Here is a 26,724-nt window from a genome sequence, read left to right on the forward strand (position 1 = left end):
CCTTTGTCCCTGGGAGGGAAGGAGGGCGTGCTAAGAATAGAGCCAGTCAGAGGGGGCTCACATGCTTAATGTGACTCACAATGGCCGCCCTGTCTCACTTCCCTCACAGTGAAGAGCATTGGGGAGCCTCACACATTAGGAATTCGCAAGCATCATGGGGAAAATATGCCTCTTAAGCCTGGTTATGAAATGCTGCCACAGTGGGAACCCTGTCTGAGCAAAGCCTCTTTGCTTGCGGGTATACACACGCTCCTGGGCACGCACTGCACGAGTCCTAGCCAGGTCAATTTCCCAGGTTGTCCCTCTGTCTCTGCCTGTCTCTGTAGTGTGACTACATCAGTGCAACTCCCCCTCCAGGCTTCTTTCCTCCCTCCCACTACCAGCATAGACAGGCCATTACTTTACATGGTGAGGGCCCTATCTGAAACTGTCACCCTGCTCTTTCTCTGGCTGATTTTCACACCCCCTCTTCCAACGACATTGTTTGAAAGAAACAAAACAAAAAACGAGAGCGGCGCACCTATTCTTTTCACTGTGTGGTTTGTGGTTCCAACCAAACACAACAAGTGGGCATAGCAACAGCTCCAAAGCAGCCTTCACTTCTGTCACGCACTGACCTTGGCCTGGACCTCCTATGTCAGAGCTTCAGAGACCAGCATAATCAGGAGGGGCAGTGGGTAGGTTTGATCAGTGGTGAGATTGTACCTCTGCATTTCATCCCCCATATCAGCCATGGGAAGTTCTTCCCCGCCTCTCTCCCTCTCCAAATTTTGCTTTGTTAGGAGCATCCTAGAGGAGCATCAGAAATGGATCTCAGTGACAAAGTTCAGCTCCAGCTTGTCTCAAAGCTTGGGTATGATCAGAGCCAGCGTTCTGGTTTGGGATCATGCCTAGTTTCAAAAGAATCCAGGAAGCATCCACGGTGGAGCATGCAAGCTAGGGAGTGCCAGCCCACATGGGGAACTGATGGGTCTCAGGCCTCTGTCATGAAGGTGGCACTGGGAGTCCAACATACTATCTGTGTTCATGGCACCCAAAACCTGCTATGCCATAGACTGATCAACTGCTCTGAGGAGTGACTAGTAAAACTATATCACTGAAGAGTCAACTCTGAAGTGCAAAGATCATGCCGCTGGGTGGGTCGCACTGCACGCTTTTGTTTTAAAAGCTGAGCTACGGTCACAGTTGGGCAGCATTGCATGGGGCTGATTTTACTGTCATTTGCATATGTCTGGCAGGTGGCACATAGGCCACTGAACCAAGCCTGGGCCTCATCCGCTGGGTTCCACCTTAGGGTGAGAAACAGGCCTCGAAGAGCCGTTTGCAGTGGAAGCTAGAAGCAGGTCGTAGGGGAAACCAGGATGTAAAGTTACGCTTGAAATCATCCCTCAACAGCAGGTAAAGTTCATACTGAACCAGAATCCAAAGAGGGTAGGCAATGAAACAACTACTCCCACAGCCGCCTGTCCCTAGGAGCAGCCATTTTTTTGTCTGTCCATCAGAGGCAACTGAAAGCATTTATGAACTCTCATAACTGTTCCACTCCAGCCTCACAGGGATGGCTGACTTCACCCTTCTCCAGCAGCAGGAAATAGTCAAGAATCCCACATGGACTCTGACTTTTCTCCTCAAGCAACTGCACTGAATGTAGATGTCCAGGCTGCCGCATTCCATGTGCCTCCCTGAGCATCTCTTCCTGTGATTTGAGAGGAACTGAGAACAGTGCAGTTAACAGGCTTTCTGACGTTGGCTGGAGACAGCACACTTCCGCCCCCACACAACCCCTTCAGATCGCACCTGTCAGGCCTGTGAGTTTCAGCCGGCAGCGTGGGCAGCAGCATGAAGAGAAGGAGTATGCAGATCTCCTAAAGAGACCCACTTTCTTCGATGCTGTCGTTTCTTTCTTGTAAACCGGCAGCTGTGTTCTTTCACTTTAAATGAAACAGGCAATCCTCGCTCAGACTGAACAGCTTGTCCAACATGGGCCCCTGGCCTTTGCAATAGGGAGTGGGATTTACAGGAAGAGAAGGGTTTTCCGATGCATATTCTGGAGACATCTGTCAGACCTTTGGCAGTTGGGGAATGGCGGGGGCTCAGGTCTGTATCTCAGCTGAGCAAAGTGGTGCTGACACTTGCAGGAGTGATTTGTTCAATGGAAATGCTTCTGCATGTATCACTGAGCTAAAGTCTCCTGGGAGCCAGATAGTCCCCTGCAGTCTCATGTTGGCTGTCTTCTTCCCTGGCACCACAGTAAAGAACTGGCAACACTTCTGTCACTAAGAATGAAATTAAGACCATGCATACGAGTGCCTAATTTGCATAACTGCATAATACTCTTGCATACTAATGCATGCTATTAATTAAGACCCTGTATACTACTAATTTGGGGCTATAAGCACCTTAGGCACCAGGTTACCCTCTAAAGCACCTGTAACTTTTTACTCATTCATGATTGATGGCCTAAGACACAGGAGATCTAGATTCAGTTCCTCATTCTACCACTGATCTGCTGTATAAGTTTGGGTAAGTTGCTCCATGAAATAGGGAGGTAATCATTCTGCCTTGTTTTTTTAGGCTCTAAGCTCTTTGAGGCAGGAGCTGTCTCTGATCTTGTCTCGGCACAGTGACTAGCACAACAACAGGGCTCTGAAATCAGCTGGGTCCCAGGCACTACTGTACTACAAATAACAACTCTATGGAAAGCCACAGCCAAATGTCAGGGGCTTTGCAGAGAAGCTGACGCGCTAGGCCTTGTGAAGCGAACACACCCCACGTTTCTGCTCTGTGTGCTATTTTATTTGCTGGAGACCAGCCCATAGTGGTGCAGGCTACTGACCACAATGGGCAGAAGGAGGTGTGAAGTGCTACATGGTCCCCCTGGCTAAGAGATCAGCGGCTGAAGTGGGTCAGGCTAAAGATTCCCGGCACGCATCATGGAAAAAACAGGTCACAGAAATCAGAGAGAGTTAAGAGCTAACTCATTACATTGGACCAGTGCAGGTTTGTTCTCTGCACTATATTCTCCAGTGCTTTGTGGGTCCAGTTTTAAAAGCCTCAGGGGACGGAGATTCTACTGCTTCTCTTTGGGAGACCATTTCACAGTCTAACAGGTCTCACTCTTTGACCCGACTCGCCCTACTGTCATGGAAGAGTTGGGTCTAAATCCCCTAGGCTGCTTGGAAAATCTCAACCCTGGAGCTGGCGTTTGGGCACCGAGCTATGAAAATACCCCCCGAGTAGGTCAGGGGAATCGTCTTTCAGAAGCGCAGTCTCAGCTGACCTAGCCATGTCCCTGTAGATGTAGAAACAGGTTAGAAACTGAATTTTCATGAACTCTTGCACAGTTACATTCTTCCCCCAAAGATAAGAAAATTGCATCAACCTCCCCGAGCAACCATGGCAACTTGTTAAATTAGGTCAAGATGTGGGGGCAGATAAGGTGGCTTTGAAATTCTGCTCGCTAGCTGAGTTATGAACACATCAAATACAAGCTGGGCTTCCGCCAAAATGCACCTTCTCTACAAACTGTGCGCCTCCTAGGGCTGATACCATCGGCGCGCTGCTTCTCTAGTGATAAAGCGCAGCGGCACCTCCCAGTGCCATCAGCAAAGCAGGCTCTTGAGAACAAAAGCCGAACGATATTGTCAATGTCTGACATACAAAACAGAGATCACAGCTAAAAATACCACACGCTTACCCAATGTGTTTGCTCAGGTGAGCTCAAAGCGCTCGGCAAACCTCAACGGAGCCTTGATGCACAGGTAAAGATTGTTGAGCCCATTTTACAGATTGGTGACCCGAGGCCTGGAGACTGAGAGCTGCTCAAGCCACTGTGTGAGTCAGTGGCCAAGTAAGGAATAGAACCCAGGAGTCCTGACTGCTAGTCCCCTGCTCTAGCCACTAGCACCCACATCCTTACCAGAAGTGGGAACAGAATCCTGGCATCTTGGCTCCCAGGTCTCCTGCTCCAGTCACTAGAAACCACTTCCCTCCCAGGGCTAAGAATAGAACTCAGGAGTCCTGACTCCCACTCTGCCACCCCACTTGCCCTGTTTTGCCTTTTCTGTTATTTATTATTATTTTTAAATAGGGAAGCCCTGTCTCTTCCCAGTGTGAGCTCTGGGCATTATCTCCTGGAGGGGAGGAGCTTGTGAAATACCAGTACTTTTCTGGGCTCACCACTGTCTCTGTTAATTTAAAAGCTACAGCATGCAGTAAAACCAGAGGCTGCAAAGGCCCATTATAGAGATGGCCGGAACCAAAACCTCAGCTCCAAACACCCCCGGACTTTGGAAATAGATTAATCCAGATTAGAATTTTGGAGGCTTAATTCTCCTCTGCTTTGGAGTTTGTGTTGTCACTTGATCCTGGGCAAAGTGGTTGTATCCTTCAACCAGGTCCACGCGGCTGCATTTTATATCCATGCTGTGTTCCCTTTATCTGGGTGTAAATGAGAGGAAATGCAAGGCCTCGGAGAATTGGAGATCTTTATAATCACACCTCTGAATTTACACATCCACAAACTTCATCTGCTGCAGCATTTGTCCTACAGTAATGAGGCAGGTCCAGTCCCTTACTAAACTGAGCTCTAAAGACAGCAACTCCACTAGACTGAGCAAGGCCAATGTCCTAAAGCTGTGATTTTCAAAGTGACTGGTGATTTTGAGTGCCTCAATTTCCAGGGACCAAACTTAAGATGCTTTTAAAGAGCCTGGATTTCAGAAGACAGGTGCTCAGCACTTCCCCAAAATCAAGCCCCCTTAAGGTCTGGGCACTGAAAAATGGAGGCATCCCAAATCACCAGTCACTTTGGAAAAAACCTTGGGTCTGGTGTTTAGGGATTTTTTTTTTCCCCTCTGATTCAAAATGGCATTTGAAACATGGCTAGGGAGATTACCATAAGAGTATGCATGTTTCTTACACTAATGTGTAGCAGGCAGCATTTGAGTTGTAGTCAAGAGTGCCTTGGTATGGGAATAAGTAAAGATCGTACTTCTTGGAGGCATGAGTCCAAAGAGGTGCTCTGGACTGGTGGTGCTGCTGGGTGGAATAAACGATCTAACTTGTTACGGGGATTGGTGCTCTGGTTTTCTGTCTAGTGGCCATCACACATAACAGTGAAGTGAAATGCCTGGGTTTAGTTTGGGGCAGATCAGTTTCATCAATGCACGGTGCACCCAGAGCTCTTTGGGAGACACTAGGCCTTCTGTTAGGCACATGCTTTGTGTTATATACATCCTACCTATTGACAGCTGATTATGAATAGAGCTGAATGAGCAGTGTGTGAACCAAAAAAATCTGAAAGAAAAGTCACATTGGATTAAACTAAATGCTTTTTTTTTTAATCTAAAATGAATGGATGAGCTTTTACCTTTCTTATTTCTGTTATTTAAAATAAGTCTACCTAAATATCTACTCCAAATGTCAAAACAAAAAAGGCAAAACATCTCATTTAGAAAATAAAACAAACTTCTGTATGCAGTGTTGTTGTACCATGTCAGTCACAGGATCATAGAATATCAGGGTTGGAAGGGACCTCAGGCGGTCATCTAGTCCCACCCCCTGCTCAAAGCAGAGACAAGGAGGGTGAGGGAACATTTTTTATAGGACCAACTTCTCTCTCATCAACAGAAGCTGGTCCAATTAAAGATATTACCTCACACACCTTGTCTCTCTCAAACAAAATTTGTTGACTTTAAAAAATATATACATATATATTTGGCCCAATATATTCACCGAATTTCAGCCAAATTCACCAATAGTTTTGGTCGAACAGAAACTGCATTTTTTGTTGGAGAATAACCTATTTGTCTGAAAAACTTTGCCCAGCTCTAAATTATGAGCTTCAGAGCTGGAGAGAAACAGCACAAGCACTTGTAACTAGGGAGCGGGCACAGTCTCAAGACCAAGCTCAAGGCAAAACTCCTACTGACTTCAGGACTCTAATGAGCAGAACAAGGCCTGAGTAGAGACTTCCTTGATGCTGGGGGAGGGGAAAGACTGCTCTCTCTGTATGCCCGGCTGACTAGGAGATTCAGTCACGTTTCTTCAAAGAGTCTGACCACACTAGGCCTAGAGTGACACTGTATGAGTGGGCTTTGGAAAGGAACTCACATGTGAGACACTTCCTTGACACATATTGGCCTCAGCAACCCTGCTAAGTGTCTCCTATTGAAGAATGCAATGGCACTGAATACGAGGAGGCAGGGCATAAAGCAATGGGAGGAAACTGAGCAAAGAAAACGTGGACCTGCTCATCAGCATAAAATGTCCTAAAATGTTTGCCGCTACTCGCAAAGTAACTGTACATGAAAATGGGCACTTGGTTGCCCTGTATTGCGTATGCCATGACCCCCTACTGGAGGAGAGAGTATGGTCCCATACTCAGAGAACATGGGACTGGGAAACAGGAGTTTTTGATTCTGTACCCAGCTCTGCCCCTAATTCAGCAACATACTTTTGTGCCTCAGTTTCCTCCATTAAATGGGGATTGGCATTAGTGCACAGGACCATCAGAATTCCAAAGCATTTTGAGATTCCCATGGTGAAAAGCTCTATTAGAAGTGGAAAGAATTCATTGGCTTGGGGGGGAAATAAAGCCAGGGCTGTTTATGGACTAGTTTGTGGAAACAAAAGAAATGTATATTATGGAATGAGTCATGATGAATGTACTGTACTATGTCGCACGGCCCTTCCCACAGCTGTGTGTTTCACCGGTCACGTCCTATAGGGCAGTATCTAACACAGGAATGCAATACGATTCAATTGGGGTTTTTCTTGCACAGGTCACTTAAAAGCCTCCCATTCAGTCGGCTGGGTTGATCTCTCTCTAAAATTAAAGCTATAGCAGCAAACCACTTCCTTTTTACACATAGCTCCAAAAATTATCTTCCCACCTCCCCCTCATTTCCCCGTCCCCCACAAAAAATAAAATTATCAGCCCTAAGAGGAACTGTGTGAGTGGGAGGAGATTTCTGGGAGGGTCTCACCTCAGGATCGGCTCTGAGCCTATTGATCTTTATCTGCACATGCTATTTCTGCCTCAAGACTCCTCCAGCGCACAGCTGCCACCAGTAGGTGCACGAGGGGGTCACTGTTCGTGAGTGGAATGGGAACTGACAAAAGATACTGTGCTGCGCCTCTTTGGCTCTTTAATGTAGGTTTCAAATAAGTTCTGAAGTCCAATCAACTTCCCCTCTTCCCTGCTATTTCCACTCCTCAAACTGAAAAATCAGTACAAAGTCCAATAACAAAATCTGCTTGCCTAGAGTCCGAAACAAATAAGGACAAAATGTTCCAATATTGCAGGGGAAAGACCCAGCCCTCAACACACTTGCAAAGCTCTCCACGGAGTGGGTGCATGCCCAGAGTCCCATTCTGCCAGCCTTTATCACAGTAAGGACAGACAGAGGCTAGGATTGCTCTTGGAGTACTGTGCAAGATAGAGTCAGAAGAAAGCACCTCACGGATGTATACAGCCTAATTCTTCATTGCCACACACCTGTTCAAATCAAATGGCAAGTGCTAATATTCGGTGTATAGGACAGCATAAAGGGTAAAACCCTGAAAAATCAGGCTCTTTACACCTCCATCACTCTCCATTCCCAAGACTACAAAAGCCTTTCGCAACCTATGCTCAGACTGTGCAGCGCTTCTCAAAATGCAGCCACCTCTGGGGTGGAGGGCTGCAGAAAAGTGGACAGCGCACTGCATAACAGTATGGCGAGGAGAAAAATTGTCCTAGATGATGATGAAAACACCTACCTTGAAAAGTAAGGGGCCTGGCTCTCCAACGCTTTGCATTTGGTGTATTCACAGCTGTGCAGAGTAAGGGTAAATCACTTTTGGATTCAGCAAGGTCATAATTTTGCACCTGCTTTCAAGAGGTATAAATGAGACCAAGACTGACTGGCTCAAGAGACATGATGGGATAACAGGGACTCTCACCTCTAGGTCACTGCTAGGAATCTGCTCCCACAGCAATGCCCCAAAGCTATGTCCATCCAATAAATAGTTGGAGACTGAAGTGAAACAGGCGGTGAGACGGGCCCGTGTCACAACACTGGGACCCAGACTCTGGGCACATCCAAAGTTCTGGGGTATTTGGACCAGCCTCCTTCAGAGATAGGGAACTGAGAAGAAATGCAGACCCTGAGGCAGGTTCTCAGAGGGCAGGGCTGAGCTCATCTGTAGCTGGTGCCTCTCAGTCCCGCTCCTAAAGGAAGATGTGTCCACACCCCAAATGCCATCGCTAGGACTGGTGTGCTGGAGGCCACTCGAAGGGACCCATTCATCTCTCCCCCTATAAACCCTGCTCCACTCAGTCAGGGCTGAGACCCATAAATGAGGGGGGATGGTTTGCTCATGGCAACTGTCCTGCGCATCAAGGCCTCCAGTCTCCAAGTCAGCCAATCTCACCCCTTTCACCAGCCCCAGATTCGCTTCTGACTGGAACCCAAGAGCTGTCTCGGAAAGGCTCTGCCCTGGGACAGGTGACCCTACCTGTGTAGCCAGCGAGGGCAGCAGCAGGAATGACTGGCTTGTCCTTGTTCATGTCGGCCCGGTCTCGAACATAGTCCTTGAAGGTGCCTTTGGGCTTGTGGTTGGGCAGTGCCGCGGGGTAGTCCTCAGAATCAAAGCTGTCGTAGGAGGGGACGCGCTGAAGGCTCTGGAAGGACGACTGGCTGTTCCAGGACTGTGTCAGGCGGTCACAGCTGTCGTAGCTCTCTATGCTCTCAAAGGAGTCCTGGCCCCCTAGTTTACCTGGCAAGCAGAAGGGAGAATGAGAATCGCCCGGCCTGCAAAGAGGCAATTTAAATGAGATGCACAAATCAAGGTGAGGAGAAGGACAACGCCCCAGGTGTGCACTCCATCTGCCAGCCAGGCAGACAGCAGAAGGAACCACAGCCCTGCAAACTACCTTCAGCCCAAGCCAGACAAGACACTGCTGTTCCAGTGCACCCTTCACCTCAGAGAAAACGTTAATCAAGCACTGACATCCATGAGCCTGGTGTATATTCACTGTCCCCATGTTACATAGCAGGGCAATCTGAGGCACACAGACATGAAAGGACTCACTCCAGGTCACAGACAGCCAGTCACTTGTAGAGTGTCAGGAAAAGAACCCAGGAATCCAGACTCCGAGCCTCCACCCCAGATGCAGAGAAATACCCTGAACTGTATTTGTGGCCACCTAAATTTGACACACCTTCTGAAAGGGGATTGCTCTGGGGCTTGAAGAGAAATACACCACTGAAACGGGCAGGCAGGACCACATGTTCCAAAGACAGGTGTGGAAGCTACAGCCCCAATGCAAAGGAAAATCCTAGATTCACACCTACAGGATCTGGGTTTGAATCTCCTGACCTGAGCCCATCTCTACTGATCATCTGTATAGCACCATAGGCCTGCGTGACACTTTACAAAACCCTGGAGAGCTTACATACAAACAGGTACGTTCATAGCGTGAATTAGGCAGTGGCACATTCCAAGTGGTATAAGCAGAGGTACGATTCATGCCCCTTGCAGAACGCTAGCACAAGGTCCTGCTAAGCTTCATTCTCAGTTTCTTTGCTATAAGACTCTATGGCCATGTTTTATTGCAGGAAATCATAACAGAAGCTTGTAGCACCCCAATGCCCCCAAGCAGTAGTAAATCGGGGGGCGGAAGGGGAGATGTGGGTTGAGTATTCAAGTAACTATTTTTTCTCCTCCACTAAGGTGTTCACATCTGGGCTACATTTATGCTACTGATTGTTTTCTATACAGAGAGCAATATATTAGGAGTTAGATCCTCAGCCAGAGTAAAGCAGGGAGCTCTGCTGAATTCAATGGAGCTATGTTGATTTACACCAGCTAAGGATTGGGTTCTCTGTATTTAAAAAATAAAGTGCAAGGGGCTAAAAAAGGGATGCCAAAATAGCCTTCAATTGCATTCTCCGGGTTCCCTTACTCTGCCTGTTGCTCAACCTCTTTATTGACAAGCTAAGAGCGTAACAGGATCATTCAAGTTCATTAATTTCCCAAACTAGGCTAAAAACAGCTGCTGGGATTGTGTAAGAGCTCCTGAAGAAATTTCCACTGGCTGAGCTGCCTGTGGCTCAGATCCAGATAGTAAATCTCACAGGGGAAAGGAGGGCGGAATGGAGCTGGCACGCTCGCCCAAATATTTGTTGTGTTCTAGTTTAAACAGCTCTTGCAGCAAGAAAAGCTTAGCTAATGTGGGTGTTAAAGCCTATTGACATTTTCTTCAATGGCTAATAGGCTGAGTTTTAGGACATTAGCTCTCATTCATCCTGTTGACTCTGAAGGCTAATGACAATAAGCTAATCATCAATATTAACTATTTAACTTCTGTTTTGAAGGATTTTAAATTTGAGGTTCCAGCTCAGGTCCATCTCTAATTTACATTATTTTACTACAGGTGACACAGGTAATGATGCCTATAATTAAGATTGGCCAACACTTTCTATTTATAATTTCTTGTTTTCAGTTGCTTAGAACTTGCCAAATTTCATGCATTTGGACTGAAAATGTCCATACTTCAAGCTGATATATGTTAGGGGGAGAAAATTTCAGCAAAAATGATTCGGCATTTTCTCAGAACAGGGGTTAGAGAAAAAGTGCTTTGCCCATGTTAAAAAATTCATCCTACCATTTTGTTGAGAAGGATTTTCACAAAGATGACAAAAAGCCTGACCTCCCTGCCAAATTTCAAATTCCAAACTCAATGCTTTGTAGCAGGAACTTGAAATTTGGCAAGGAAGTCAGGCCTTTTGTCATCTATGTGAAAATCCACCCCCATTAGGTCAAGTTATGAGCCTTTGAAAAAAAATCCTAGTTTGCACATGCTCAATAGAGACCTGTAGTTTGGCAGCTAAATTCTCCAAAGATTCTATCTGCCCTGAGCATGAAAAGATGGGGGAAAAGTCTGTGATCATGTAATTAAAGACTGTATCATAATGCATATGCACAAAGGGGCCAAGTTCAGGTTGCACGGGTAGCCTTAATACTGGCATTCCTTAGCTTTTAGGGGCTTGAATTTGCAACCTTAACACTCTTCTAATGTTGTTTTAGTATGAAGCTTATAACAATAAACTTGGGGGCCGGATACCCATTTATACTAAGTTCCCTTTTACACCACTCTGGCAGTATTTAAGAGACCTTATCCCTAATATATTTACACCAACAGGAGGGTGCATTTACACTATCAGAGCAGGATTTAGTGTCAATCAGAATCTGGACCACTGTATTTCTTCAATCACAAATGAAATGTTAAGGGGTTCACTGATAGAGGCCTCTCTCTCTGATCCTCTTGCCCTAGCACAAGGTTGAGAGGCTGTTATGTCAGAAGAATGCCCTTTCTTTGAGGCTTGTGGGGCCGGTAGGCCAGTATAAGATTGAATCATGATAGTGAAAGTCTTTCAATAAGAATTAGCAAGATGCCTGCTTTTAAAGTTCAAGAGAAGAGAAGGAACCAAATTAGAAGCTAATCTGCAAAAACAGTCCTTGCAAAAGGGCTTGCCTAAAATTGCAACACAGCTGCCCCTTGGCTCGCCACATCTGCCTAATTTGCCTGTGTTATATAAATGTTTAATCAGCAGAAGTCATTTAAAAAAAAAACAACCCTCCCCAACAACCTTTCCCCAGCTTGGCATTTTTCAGTTCTTGTTCCACATTAAAAAATTAAACAGATGTAACATTGAGCATCAAGACCGACTCATATCAACACTGGCACTCTGATAAGTATTGGGAGATACCTGGGTTCTGCTCAGTGTGCGATCTCTGGCAGGTCACGTTGCTGCTGTGTGCCTCAGTTTCTCCATCTGTAAAATCGGGATAATGATCCCTTCCTTTGCAAATGGCTTTGTGCTTTATGGATGACACCCACTCCTTGCACAGGACTTATGAGCCAGATCCTCAGCTGGTGTGAATCAGTGTAGCTGCTTTGACTTCAGTGAAGCCAAGTCCACTCAGACCAGTGCAGGATCTGGTTCTGTGTGTTTGGAGTTAAGTAATGTTACCCTAAAAAGGCATTTGGTCTTGTTGTTTAGGGCACAGGAGTTCCGGGTTCTATTCCTGGCTCTGATATTGACCTCATGTAGAACTGAGACAAGCCAGTATCCTTCTCTTGGACTCAGTCAACCCACCTCTAAAATGGCGATAACAACACCCACCTCACACTGAAGCAGTGAAGTTCAATTCATTGGGCCAGATTCTCAGCTAGTGTAAACTGCAATACTGCCATTGAAATCAAAGGGGAGGCAGTGCTACCTAGCAGATGGAGGACTGGACTAGAACTTCAGAAGACCTAGGTTCCATTCCTGGCCCTGCCACTGGCCTGCTGGGTGACTTAGGGTAAGTCACCTCACCGCTCTGTGCCTCAGTTTCCCCATCTGTAAAATGATATGGGCCTCCTTTGTAAAGCACTTTGAGATCCACTGTTCATTATTATTATTTTACACCTGTTGAGGCTTTGGGACATTATATGCAAGTGCTTCCAGACCCTTGGCTAACATACACTGTGGAACTAGTTATGGGGCACTGATGGCTTCTTTGCCTGTGACTCCTGAAAAGGAACAGGCCAGGGTAGAGGGGACTCTCGTGCGTGTAGAGGGGAAGCGAAGGAAACACCCAAGGTGCAGGGAGGCAGTGGAAAACCGAGCAGAGACTTTGGAGACTCCAGGCCTTACCTCGACTGGTGCGCCCCATGCACATGTTATCTGGCGTTACAACTTCCTGCTTGATCGTGAAGTAGTCTGTCTGCAGGGAGTCCGTCTGGACAGGGTCACGCAGGATGACTGACGGGTAGTCATTCTCGTACTTGAGGGAGAAGAGCTCCTCTGAGCTGATCGGATGGAGGGTCTGGTAGGACTCTGTGATAAAGCTGGGCTCAGAGAACTCTGACGGAGGCACGCACTGTGCATGCTCAATGCCATAACCTGCAGGTGAAACAATTGGTTGTGTTAATGTTCACTATTGACCAAAAAGACAATGACTCGAAGCTAAACAGACCACTGCTGTTTCTACCTCTCGTCTCCTTCAGAAATGCTAAGAACCACAACTCTACCCAAAATCAGTGGGAGGGGCAGATGATCTGAAAGTCAGGTCCTAAGGGTTTCAGATTCATTGCCCAAAATCCAGGCAACAAAAAGCGGAAACCACTTCTAAAAACGTAGGCTTAAGTCTTTAGACTGATGAAGTGATGTCTGTCTGAGACTGCAGACTGTCTGACGCAACAGCTCGAAAGTGTGCACTTCTCCTGGTCATCCTCAGTGAATGTTATCTCTGAAGCCTAATGATGACCCCCAACATTCACTATCTTTCTGATTATCAAAGAACACAAGACAGAAGAGGGATAATCATACTATGAAAGCTGCACATTCTGCCATGACTGGGGCAGTAATTGTCAGCACACAAATCAGGTGGGGCTCAGAAGACTGAGAAAAGAGATAACCCTAGAGCAACTGGCACTTTTCTAACCCCTTCCAGCTATTTTAAATAGGCTAGTGGCCAGCTCACTGTACGCCAGACACAATCATGTTGGACTATTTGGAGGAAAAGAGGAGCAGCTTTGAGGAAAAGGGGCTCAGACTTACTAATGAAGTAGTCCGATGTATAGCGGGATTCTGGGTATGCAGGGTTCACTCCGTTAGCTGAGTATGGCTTTATCTCATCTAAAAGAAGAAAGGGAAGTTAAAGAAACAAGCTCACAGGAATCTCACCTTTGCTGAAACTCTTATATATGGAGGTCAGAATATATGGAGGTCTGATCCTTTGAAAATCCAGGTTCCATTTAACCTGGGATTTTCAAAGGATCAGAAGCAAGTTGGGTGTCCAAATCCCTTTGAACTGAGTGCCTAACTCCCTTAGATTCTTTGGAAAAACCTAGCCATAGGTCCCAATGAGTAGCCTGATTTTTGAGAGGGCTGAAGGGGGTTCCGATCTCAGCTGGAAGCTCTAGGCACTATTGAAATGCTATTTATTACTTGGTGAAAGCCCGTGCAGTTGTACAGGTGATATGGATCAAGTGTAAAAGAGCTGAAGACTGAACCTGGTGATATTCAGAACAAAAAGAGCTTTCAACCAGGCTTCACACTGGCTCAACATTCTAAGCTTCAGAGTGACAATCATGTCATTTTGTTATATAGATTATTATTATATTCTAATTGTTTTGTTTCCATTCATTTTGGCTCCTTTTCATTCTTTGGCCTTTTTTTTTTTTAATGAAAAACAGGGACACACTGTTCCAGAAAAATTTTCCTCATTTTCCAAACAGCTTTAGTTGTGTGTGTATGCCCAAAACATGCCTGTGTTTTGGGCATACACCCCTCTGCTGCTCCTGCCCTGCTCATGTGCAAAGGAAAAAGTGCAAGGCACAGAAGACGCTGTTCCTACATTCATTAGACCTTGCTGCAAAGCCACCAACTTACTCCTATTGAATACTCTTCGGTATGTGTAAGGTAAGCACCTCAAAGTTACAAACATCAGAGTCACGAACTGACGGTCAACCACACACCTCATTTGGAAACAGAAGTACGCAATCAGGCAGCAGCAGAGAGAAAACAAAAGATCAAAAAAAAAAAAAGAGCCAATATAGTACACTACTGTGTTAAAGGTAAACTCCTAAAACAATTAAAGGAAAGCGGAATTTTTCTTCTGCACAGTAAAGTTTCAAAGCTGTATTAAATCAATGTCCAGTTGCAAACTTTTGCAAGAACAACCATAATGGTTTGTTTAGAGTTACAAACAGTTCAGAGTTAAGAACAACCTTCATTCCCAAGGGGTTCGGAATTCGGAGGTTCTACTCTATGTACAGCGCCTAGCACAATGGGGCCTGATCTTGGAAATTAATTAATAATAACAACTGTACACTCAATACACATCTCATTTCACCCCTTTCCATCCATCACATCAGTGCTTTCCCATACGAGAGCTGATTTTGTCTTCCCAGTTTGGAAGCAGCACAGTGTCTCTTTGGCTTTTGTTGTTCCCCACTTGCTCATTGCAGGAGCAGCTGCAGAGCGCCCAACGCCTGGACAGACACGGGGTAATGGGACATTACAAAGTGCAACAAAACTAAAAGCACGAATTGCTCTGCCTGCGTTTATTTCTGCTGAGGCTGGAGAAAAACTAACCAAAGATAATGCACGTTCACTCGAAGAAGGCTAATTTTGGCCTTCTCTCCTGGGATTGCAGGGTGGAAAATAGTCTCAAACAAAGGAAGGTTTTGTGGAGAGAGACCTAATCCCGAGTGTGCTTTTCCCCTCCCCATGGAGTCTGCCAAGCAGCAGGGTGGGTGACCACAGGGAAAGGGTGGGACTGGGTTAAAAAGGGCAACTTTCAGCTAGGTTTACAGTCATGCAGAGGGCACTGATGGCTGCTGGTAAATGGGAGTTATTTTAGGAAGAAATCTGGAAAAATATGACTGCAAACACCCAAATACATGAAGGAAAAATCGCCCAGCTGCTGCCATTTTTATACCTTGCGCAGCCTGTGGTAGGTGAGTCACTCTCTCTGAAAGAGCTAACAGGAGAGGCATGTTAATAAGAGGGAGGTTGCCCTGTGGCCTCATGTGACCTAATGCTTCTGGGTGGTTTAGTGAAGGTGAAGCTACATGCTTTGGGTCTCACAGACACAGCCCCAGTTCGGCTCCCGCTGACAAGACTGGCCAGCTACTCTTGGGAACGAAAAGCTGATGATTAAGAAACTAGATAAAGGTTCAAGAAACTTTCGCTCAATTCCCAGCTCAGCCAATGCACAATGGGTAATTTGCTCCATCGCTCCATGCCTCAGTTTTCCATCTGTAAAACACGGATAGAAAAATCTGTCTTGTCCATTTACATTTTAAAACCTAGCAGAGATTTTGTGTTTGTACAGCACCTAGCACAATGGAGCCCTGAATTGGGGCAGAGCTTCTGGGTGGCATTATAATGTGAATAATAAGGATCCTTCCCATTGACTATATTAGGAGTAGGAGCAGGCCCTGTCTTCCCAGTTTGGAAGTCACAAGGTTTCTGCCCTTTTTATTATTCAGAAGTACTTTTCAGCCAAGGATCACACAGTGATTTACAAACATTGCCCTGGGCCTCTGAGAGGCATGCAGATAACCATGTTTTACAGACAGGGACTGAGGCATGCAGGATCTACGTGATTTGCACAAGGTGACACAGCATGTGTGGAGAACAGATGGAAATAGAACCCAGGCATCCTGAGTCCCAGTCCCTCGCCCGGAGGATAAGATGGACAGAACTGCATCTTTATTCTTGTCCTCACACTCTTGCAGGAGAAACAGCCAGTGATGAATCCAGGGCCTACCCTGTAAAAAGGCTTTTAGTTTTCTTTTAAACTAAAAGCATCTATCTACCTAGGTAATTACATGACCTTCAGTACTGCAGAGTCTGAGCACCTACACATATAACAGATTTAACGTCACAAACTCCCCCCCCCCCGCCCCCATGAGGTAGGAAAGCATTATCCATATTTTACAGCTGGGGAAACTGAGGCATAGAATGCCATATCCTCAAAGGTATTTAGGCACCTAGCTCCCACTGAAATCAATTCCCAGCTGTGGCATAGACTCCGTTGGGCATGTCACTTCGGCCCAGATGCTTAAAGGGAAATTAATGGGAGTTAGACACTTAAATACCTTTTAGGATCTCAGCCCAAGTGACTTGCCCCAGGGAGTTGGTAGAAGAGCTGAGAATTGAAACCACATCTCCTGAGTACCGAGTGCCTTAACCACAAGACCATCCCGCTACCGTGGGTGACTTTACCAAGCGCTCAATAAAAACTAACGGAAAAAGAAAAGAACTGAAAAGATTCTGGAGCCAAACAAGGAGCAGCAAAACACAGGCTGCTGCAGCAACCATGCACACCCATGTTTACCTTTGCAAACCACTGGTGACAGTAAAATTAGCAATCAGTAATTAACCTCCGTTTGACAATGCATTTCTTGGACGACACAGATTCCCCCTTCTCTCCAAGCCACGGAAGTCGGATTACTGGCAAAGGCAGGCAGTGGATGCAATGGATATGGATAAGTAATGCAATGGAAGAGTGGGCTATGGAACAGCCCTAGGAAGAACTAGATGCTGTATCACGGGGTCGAGAGTGGGCTACGGTGTGTTTTAATTTGCTCAGTGCCCCTGCGTTTTCTGGGCCCTTTGCCGTGTGTTAACAATTCCTTGGTAGCGCAGCAGGGAGAATGTAGTAAGGTGGTCTCAAGCTCTCCACTGATTCTAACTGGGGCAGCTGCTCCTTTAAATTCTCAGTGAAGGAGTAGTATCTTCATGGGGTCTTAAAACGCACCATTTTCCCACTTGCCCCAGACCTTTAGTCCCCATTCAGCAAAGCAATTCAGCACATGCCAGATCCAACGCCCATTCCATTGACTTCAGTGGGCCATAAATCTTGGGGAAATTAATGAGATTACAGCTGATGCTTAAAGTCAAGCATGTGCTTTAGTACTTTGCTGAATTGGATGTGCCTGCTGCCACTATTCGTGTCTCAATTACACAGCCCAGGCTCCTCATCAGTCATTTAGGTAGCTCTGTCCCTCCAAGATAGCGGATCAGACACTTTGCATTTCTATAGCACTCTCCCCTCCGGAGATAATTTATGAAAATCAAGATCCACAAAAGGTGGTATGCATGGATAGACAGAGATCACTTCACCCACCCCCTCTGAAATGCAGCCACCTCTGGTGTGGAATACAACTGCTGTTTAACCACACCCAAGGAACAAAGAAAAACAGTTTCTAATTGCGACTGGAAAGTTTGGGTGTGATTCAAAAGTGTTGGCCTAGCTTCTCTCATTGAAGTCAATGATTAAAATTCCCAATGGAACCAGTTAGGCCAAGGGTGAATGCCTTGAGAAAAAAAAACAACAACAACTCTTTCATTTCTAGGAATGCAGAATGTCCCTGCCTTGCTCTGGAATTCAGCCAAGAAGCTGGCGTTAACACCCTTCCTCTTTCAAAGGGTGCCAAGAGCTCTTCACTGACCACAACTGGCCAGGACCCTCTGCTTTATGTTTTATCGGAAAGACGACATCTCCCGCAGCACCCAGTGCCGACTTGGGTATGTCTCCATTTAAGCAGGGCAGTGTGATTCCCAGTGTGCATACATGTACCCAGGCTAGAGCCTAAAAATAGCCATGCATCCACAGCGGCACAGGCCACGGTGCAGGCTACCCATCTGAATATGTACCAAGGGTCCAGCAAGATTGTTCTCAGGGCGACTAACGTAAATCCTGCCCGTGCTGCCATGGACACACTGCTATTTTTAGGCACTCAGTCGAGCTGAGCTAGTCTGGGTATGTGCATACGAGCTGGGAATCACCCCTCCCCACTCAAAGGTAGACAGACCTTCAGAAGAAAGGGCATCAGCTGCATAGGGTTGCCAAGTTTTGAATCACACAAAACTGAACACCCCTGCCCCGCCCCTTCTCAAGGCCCTACCCCTTCTCCGAGGCCCCACTCCTGCTCACTCCATCCCCTCTCCCTCCATTACTTGCTCTCCCCCATTCTCACTCACTTTAACCGGGCTGGGGTGGGGAGTTGGGATGTGGGTGGGGGGGTGAGAGCTCTGTGTGTTGGGGGTGCAGGCTCTGGGGTGGGCTGGGGATGAGGAGTTTGGGTTCTGGCCTGGGGCAGGGAGTTGGAGGGCTGGGGGGATATGTGCTCTGGGCTGGGGGTGTGAGCTCTGGGTGGGACAGAAATGAGGGGTTCAGGGTGCGGGAGAGGGCTCCAGGCTGGGGCAGAGTATTGAGGTGCAGGGGTTTGAGGACTCTGGCTGGGGGGGTTGGGCTCTGGAGTGGGTCCAAGGATGAGGGGTTTGGAGTGAAGGAGAGGGATCCGGGTTGGCAGCTGGGGTCCGGGGGTGGGTGAGCTCTGGGGTAGGGATGGAGATGAGGGGTTTGGGGTGCAGGAGGGGGCTCAGGGCTGGGGTAGGGTGCTGGGGTACTGGGGGGGCTGTGAGCTCTGGGAGCAAGTTTGGATGTGGGAGGGGACGCCGGGCTGGAGAAGGGGGTTGGGCTGCAGGACGGGGTCCAGAGTGCAGGGTGCCAGCGGTGCTTACCGTGGCTCCCAGGAAGTGGCCAGCAGGTCCCGCGTGCTGCCCTCACACCGGCAGACACTGTCCCCGCAGCTCCCATTGGTCACAGTTCCCAGTCAGTAGTAGCTGTGGAGTCGGCACTCAAGGCAGGGACAGAACACTGAGCCTCTCTGGTCGCCCATGCATCTAGGAGCTGCAAGGACCTGGTGGCCACTTCTGGGAGCCATGCGGAGGTAGGGAAGGCAGGGAGGCCACCATAGCCCCGGGCCCCCGCCAACCAGACTTGGCAACCCTAGCTGCATAGAACCACAACACCACTTCTGGCAACGCCTGTATGTTCCTAAGAGGTCTCCCATCCAAATACGGCCTCACCAGATTCTGTTTAGCCAAAAAGTCTGGAGGCATCACTGTGCCAGTGGTTGGTAAATTACTGAATCCAACTGCATTCAGACCCAAAGCCGTGCTCTTGAAGGGCCTGAGATTCAGTCTGCCTCTTTAATACATGCATCCAAGGCCCCTTGGTGTAGCCCATGTGGTGACTCACTCAGTTACCTTTCTGCAGAATCTCCAGATGTTCCCAGAGAATATCTCCCACGAAGTCAGGCGCTAGCTCGAGGAAGCAGTCCTTGCCCAGAGCGCAGAGAGCAGCCCCATTCATGCAGAACTTCTGGAAATCCACATCCTTCAGACTGAACTCATTCACAGCCCACATCACCCAGTCCCGTACATGAGTCTCCGTCCACTGCTGGGGGTCTGCACCAAGGGGTCACGGGAGAGAGCCATTAATAGGACTTCTCAGGAAGTTAATAGTCAGGGATCTACAGTGGTCACTTCACCTGCCCTCTGAAATGCAGCTGCTTCTAGTGTGGAACACAGCAACTGTTCAATCACCATGTGTTACAGACACACCACATCAGTGGGGACCAAAATATCAGCAAGCCCTACAGCTATACAAACTGAGGCAGTGCCCTACAGATCCCACCTTTGGGTTGACATAAGTGTAACGTACAATGGTGGGGAACATCATCAGTTTAGCTTCCTCCTGTAGGGCCGAGTGTTACTTTTGTCTGCCACTGCAGATCCTTTCTCGGCTCCTAACCCTGGTTTGAGACAAGGTTTATAACAGCCCATGTTCTCCCTATGGGAATCAGTCTTCCAATATCATTTTTTTTTTTTTCATTCAAACCACAAGCACCTTGCAGGTTATGCCAAAGGACACCTGACACTTCTGCCCATAGTAAAAATTAAAGGAGCTGAAAATCTCCCATGACATAACAGTCAGAGGTAGAGGGTCCCTGTGCTGCCTGGAGAGGGAACATAATTAAAGGCGTACGGTTCACTGCGGCAGATGAGAGCAAAGATTGTCTCAGCTTCTGAATGGGGTGGACAGAGATCACACAGGTCAATCTGTCAAGCAGTGGAGGAAGATATCACCTGTGTATTCCTCCAGCCAAAGAAGCCAGGGTCAAGGTGATGGCAAGAGAGATGGAATGGAAAGGAGCAAGACGTTTGGAGAAGAGGATATTTCAGATGAAGGAATGCCTCGTGGTTTATCATGGTTTTGCCCGTTGCACAGGGTTGTGCCCAATGGGCACTACTGTGCCATACCTTTGGGGATTCCCAGACGCTGTTGCTCTTTCGTGAAGCCGCTGAAGGTGGCCTTCAGCGCCTGGGACATCATTTCTTTACTGCTCGGGGTTAGCAAAGGCACATCTGCACATTCCATATCTGAAAGAAGCAGAAGAAGAGACAAATAAACAACTCACCAAATCTCATGCCCCACTAAGGCAGAGGATCATGGCGTTTGGAGCCACAGCAATTATACATCCAGAACTGAATCATAAAAATAAGTGAGCCTAACAAAGTGCATTTAAACCTCCTCCCAGCTGCCTTACAACTTCACCCACAAACTCCCCAGCAGGATAGTATGTGACAACATATCACAACAGTGCAGCACAGATTGGAAGTGGTAGTTTTAACCTGGGGTCATGCCACTGTTTCAAGGATGTTCTTGGATAAGGGACACTGCTGGGTTAAAAACAATGGGCCTGATTCTCTTTTCGGTTATCCTGGTGTAAAACAGGAGTATCTCCTTCACTGATGTCAATAGAGTTATACCACCGCAAAAGCACGGAACGATACTGACTTCCTTTGCGAAGTGCTGTGAGATCCTCTGGTGAAAAGCGCTAGGCAAGGGCTAGGGTTTATTATTATTAAGATGAGGAAAGTCAAACCTTAGTGTTTTTTAAACAGAAAACCGCAAATCTATTATCTACACTATAATTATACCTTAAAATTGTTTACTACGTATGATTTTTAAAAGGCCTCTAGAGTCTGCTCCAAAGCCCATTGAAATCAATGCCAAGTCTCCCATTGACTTCACTCAGCTTTGGGAAGTTCTTTTAGGGCCCAATCCTGAAAGACGCTGAGTGCCAGCACATCCCATTGAAGTCAGCAGAAACTGTAGGTTTCCCACATGAATAGGCCTGTTGATTACAACCAGATTATTCAGATCCTTAAAAGAGACACACGTGCATCAGTGCTTTACTGGACTGGGGTCTTTACACAGTACTGTAATGTTCTGATGTGGTGTAGCTGAGATAGAATTCCATTGGCGCAGACGCAAAGGGGAATCTCTAGGCTGACAGACACAGACACGTCCACTCCAGCTCTCTAATTTACAGGGTTTATGTAGTATAACATCATTCCACAAGGTCTAAGGGCTGGCCATGATTGAGCCATCACAGAATGAGCTGCTGGCTACCATACAACCAAAGCGTTTCACAGACATCAATCAGTTCAGCCTCACAAGGCCCCTGTGGAACCCAGTAGCATGAAAAAGGGAAAAATAGAGCTGACTGAACACTTACTTCAAAGTGCCCCAAAAGGTTTTGATTAGGTGAAAACTGAAGGGTGTGAGGGAGGAAACGGGGGAGAGGAAGTATTACTTCCCCTGAGCTGGTTTGCCCCATGCCCAGTGCTGGATTCCCAGCCATAGAGCTTAGGGAAAAAGAGGGAGAGGAAGAGATGGAAGCACAGGGAATCTTAGAAAAAGTCCCTTTGTAATAAGATGCAGCATGACGAAAACCCAGCAGAAAAACCATTCAAGGAAGGAGGCGAATAAAGAGCTGGAAAATCCCAGATTAACACAGTGTTACATAATGCACGATCCATACAGTGATGCAATTGCTGAGTCAGTCACTGAGCAATGCATGGCCACCCCCACCAGAGCAAATGATGTCAGCCCAGAAATTTGGACCTTGGAGTAAATCCTGGTGAGAAGCATTTATATGGCAAGAACCACTTCGGTATTCAGGGCGGCTGCAATAAAAAATAGATACACTTCTACCCTGATATAACACTGTCCTTGGGAGCCAAAAAATCTTACCACGTTATAGGTGAAACTGCATTATAATCGAACTTGCTTTGATCCACCGGAGTGTGCAGCCCCCGCCCCCTGGAGCACTGCTTTACCGCGTTATATCCGAATTTGTGTTATATCGGGTCACGTTATATCGGGGTAGATATGTATATATATTTGTTCAAAAGTCCCTATCCTCTCAATTAGAGATCTGACCCTTGAAGTGCTCATTTTTCAAACACACTTTTGAAATATAATGTTACTGCAGAAGAAAGTCATCATAAAAAAATTGTCACCAAGCCTTTAACCCTGCTGTAGCACTGTAGGTCTCAAAGCACTTTATGGAGGCAGGTAGATTTTACAAATGGGGAAATTGAGGTACAGAGCGGTAACATGACTTGCTTAAAGTTGGTGGCAGATCCTGGAGTTCATCCAAATGTTTTTGTTTGAATGACAAAAAGCTTTTCAATAAAAGGGAAATTTTCACTGCAAAAAATTCCATTTCTGTCCAAAAAAACCTGTTTTTTTTTTAAATGAATTTCTGGCTCTGGTTGCCAAAAACTAAAAATGTTAGGTCTCATTGACATCCCAGCCAGCTCTATTGAGGCCAAGTCTACACTACAACTTATGTCAGTAGAACTTATGTCAACACAAGTTACACCAATCTAAGCACCAGTGTGGACAGCACTATATCAGAATAGCTTCTCCCACCAACATAGCTACCAGCATAGGCGCCGACTTCTACTCGTGCCAGTGGGTGCTGATCCCCCTCTGCCCCCGGCTCCACCGCCTCTGCACCGTCCTCCATTGCAACCCCTTCCCCAAAGTCCCCGCCCCAACTCCGCCCCCTCCCTGCCCCTGGCCCTGCCGCTTCCCCTGAGCACGCCATGTTCTGCTCCTCCTTCCTCCCTCCCAGAGCTTGCTACGCTGCCAAACAGCTGTTTGGTGGCGGCAAGCGCTGGGAGGTAGGTGGAGGTGGAGGAGCTGGGACATGGTGCACTCAGGGGAGGAGGTGGAGAAGGGGTGGGGAAGGAAGCTTGGCTGCCAGTGGGTGCAGCGCACCCACTAATTTTTCCCCATGGGTGCTCCAGCCCCAGAGCATCCAGGGATTTGGCGCCTATGGCTACCACCGCTCATTGGAAGTGGATTAATTAAGTCGACGGGAGAGCTCTCTCCCACCAGGTTAGAGTGGCTACACTAGAGACCTTACAGCAGTGCAGCTGCAGCCGTACCTGTCCTGTAGCCATAGGCCTTATTACCCTTTCAAAATGTGTGTGAATTTAGGCCCCAAGTCAGCAATGCACTTGGCTTTCAGCATGTGCTGAAGTCCCCCGACTTCTATGGGAGCTAAGCATGTGCTAAGTGCTGTGTCGAACCAGGGTCTCAAGGCTAGTGAAAGGTCTAGACCACGAGTTCTCAAACTGGGGGGAGACCCTTCAGGGGGTCACGAGGTTACTACATGGGGCGGTCACGAGCTGTCAGGCTCCACTCCAAACCTTGCTTTGCCTCCAGCATTTATAATGGTGTTAAATATATAAAAAAATGGTTTTAATGTATAAGGGGGGGGGTCACACTCAGAGGCTTAGGGTGATCGGATATCTCAATTTTATAGGGACAGTCCCAATCTTTGGGTCTTTTTCTTATATAGGCTCCTATTACCTCCGCACCACTCCCTGTCCTGATTTTTCACACTTGCTGTCTGGTCATGCTAGGCTTACTGTGTGAAACGGTCACCAGGACAAAAGTCTGAGAACCCCTGGTCTAGACGGCTCTGCAGACCTGAAGTCCCCAATTCATCCACCGAGCAGATGAAGCCCAGCATCAGCCAAGCAAGCTTCCTGCTCCATTCCTGACCTGAAGGGACCCTTTCAAGGGCAGACAGGGGAACTCAGTCCTCGTAGTTAATTCAGTCTTTGGTCCCTCTGCCGAGACTGCCCAATGAGAGCCAGTTGTGGTGGTAAGTGTTTTTGGAATACAGACATTAAGAACTTGTCTGAATGCTAGAAACTCATTTCACACAGGCCAGTCACCGGGCGGTAACAACCTCCAGTCCTCAAAGAGTTGGGCTGGATTTCAGCTGGTGACCTACACGCTGAAAGGTTCTGAATACTCCATGACTATCCCAGGGCTGGTCTACACTATGGGGGAAAATCGATCATAGATACGCAACTTCAGCTACGTGAATAACGTCGCTGAAGTCGAAGTATCTAAGATCGAATTAATCACCGTCCTCATGGCACGGGATCGATGTCCGCAGCTCCCCCTGTCGATTCCGCAACTCCGTTCGGGTTGGTGGAGTTAGGAATCGATATAAGCGCGTTCGGGGATCGATATATCGCGTCTAGATGAGACGTGATATATCGATCCCCGAGCAATCGATTGCTACCCGCCGACACGGCGGGTAGTGAAGATGTACCCCCAGACTGCCAACCACACATCTTTGACTGAGACTTTAATACTAAAAATAAAAGCATATCCACAGAAATATATTAAGGGGCGACATTACCATAAAATTGCACCCATTGTATTTGCATGCTCAAATTCCCATTTCTGCATGCACAAATCAATCAACTTCACAAGTGTCTTGCTACAATATTTGCACATGCAGATGGGCACAGGCTCTTTTTTTTTTTTTTTTTTTTTTTTTTACAGGCACTATTTAAAGGGCTGATACTTCAATGCGATCCTCTAGTACAGATGCTCTGTGCTTACAGGGAAGCATTTGAACTCCACAGAGGTCCATATTAGCACATCCTATTGCAGGTTGAGGGCTGAAGAGCCACCTTTGAGCCCACAGCCCTGCACAGAGACTGGATCTGCCCACAACCCACATATTCAGCTGTGCTGTTCAGAGCGAGGATGCAAAATCCACATCCCTTTCCTGGATTCAGACACACAACTTGGTCTAAATGCATTCCCGTTACAAACCAAACCATTTCACTGTGTCCACCCTTGCACCTTCTGCCTTTTGTCACCACGTGCATGATGGGCAGCTGGCTCTAATAAAAGAGTCAGAGATGCTAAATCAAATCTCTTGCTTTTTAATGTCCTTCCCTATGAATCACTCCAACCAGTCACCCTGCCACACATCTATTGCGAATGACAGAATTCCATACTTACGTAGCTTTGAAACTCCTACAAATTACACCTCCCACACACACACACACACACACACACACACTCCATTCAAAATTCATGGCCTGATTCTCCACTCACTCATGCCACAATGTAAATCAAGGAGTTACTTTGTTGAGATAGGAGAATCAGGACCTTAGAAAACAGAGTTAAATGCTGCATTCAGTTATTTACTGGGTGTATTAGAGAAGGCTTGAAGGAATGAGCAGGAATCCTAGATATCTCTATTATCTTCTGCTTGGAGATCATGCTGAGAGAAAACGGGATCAATGCACCTTTCCCTTCTTTATCATGTTACTTTTTAAGGCTTCGCTGTCTGTACTCTGCAGTTACAGGGACCACACAGGCGTACATTGTCCCCTGCATTTAGCAGGCTGGTTACACTGCAGCTCATTGTGCTCTCTCTTTGTATGGGAGGATGATTCAGGAGTAACCTAAGAAAACTTCTCTAGCCTTGTTTCCCACTGAGTCAACCACGTAAACATGTGCAAGGCAGAACTCTTTAGGCAATGTACCGGGAGAAGAAGGGGACGTTTAGATGTGCAAAATTGTGAAACTATTTGTAAATATTGTCACCGTTTTTACTACAGGCAAATTAGCATCTTCAAAGTTGTTTATATGTGGGGTCCCCAGCCCCCTAATTCCCTATGAACATTTTGCACAAAGGAAGCTTGGTAAATTTGAGACCTGGCTAGTAGCCATGAGGAAAACGTGGACCCATTTTCAAGCTAAAGCAAGAAAAACAGACATTTGCAATGTTTCTTGGCGATTTTTTTTGTATGAAACTATATCATTGAAACAAGTACAAAACCTTAAATTTCCAAATTTGTTGTTTCAAATATGTGGCGCTGGTTTCTTTGCTGGAGAGTATACTTTAGACTCACAGTATGATCTGACATGTTCTATTGTATTTTTTTCTATTGGATCTGTAGCTATGAGTGAAACAAATTCTCTTTAGAACTTCAGACATTAGGGCCTTGATCCTCCAAAAACACACACAGGTCTCACAGTGGTAATTGCACTGAATGCCGTGGGAATGGTGCCGGGTGAAGATACACACAAGCATATGCCTTGGCAGGACTGAGACATCCATTTGCAGGCTAGTCCCAGACAGCTGATTTGGAGGCTTTTTTGGAGAAGAAACCCCTCTCTATCTCAGCTCTGCCTCCCTTG

General features: G+C 46.9%; 1 protein-coding gene across 3 annotated transcripts in view; it reads right to left on the reverse strand.

Annotated features, from left to right (window-relative positions):
* Positions 1-26,724, reverse strand: part of ETS1 (ETS proto-oncogene 1, transcription factor) — a 118,680-nt gene that overhangs the window by 12,114 nt on the left and 79,842 nt on the right. For 2 of the 3 annotated variants that reach the window (XR_003997205.1, XR_003997206.1), the window contains 5 exons: positions 20,664-20,783; positions 19,608-19,808; positions 13,599-13,676; positions 12,693-12,941; positions 8,503-8,763 (listed from right to left, as the gene is read on the reverse strand). Coding sequence is in view for 1 of the 3 variants with exons in the window: in XM_030538251.1 (XP_030394111.1) it covers positions 7,765-7,818; positions 8,503-8,763; positions 12,693-12,941; positions 13,599-13,676; positions 19,608-19,808; positions 20,664-20,783 (963 nt within the window). In the remaining 2 variants the exon portion in view is untranslated. Of the gene's footprint in view, positions 1-7,764; positions 7,819-8,502; positions 8,764-12,692; positions 12,942-13,598; positions 13,677-19,607; positions 19,809-20,663; positions 20,784-26,724 lie in introns of all 3 variants that reach the window. The other variant, XM_030538251.1, reaches the window with a different exon arrangement.

Source organism: Gopherus evgoodei, chromosome 19 (assembly GCF_007399415.2).
Source record: "Gopherus evgoodei ecotype Sinaloan lineage chromosome 19, rGopEvg1_v1.p, whole genome shotgun sequence".
In the NCBI taxonomy this organism is placed as follows: Eukaryota; Metazoa; Chordata; order Testudines; family Testudinidae; genus Gopherus; species Gopherus evgoodei.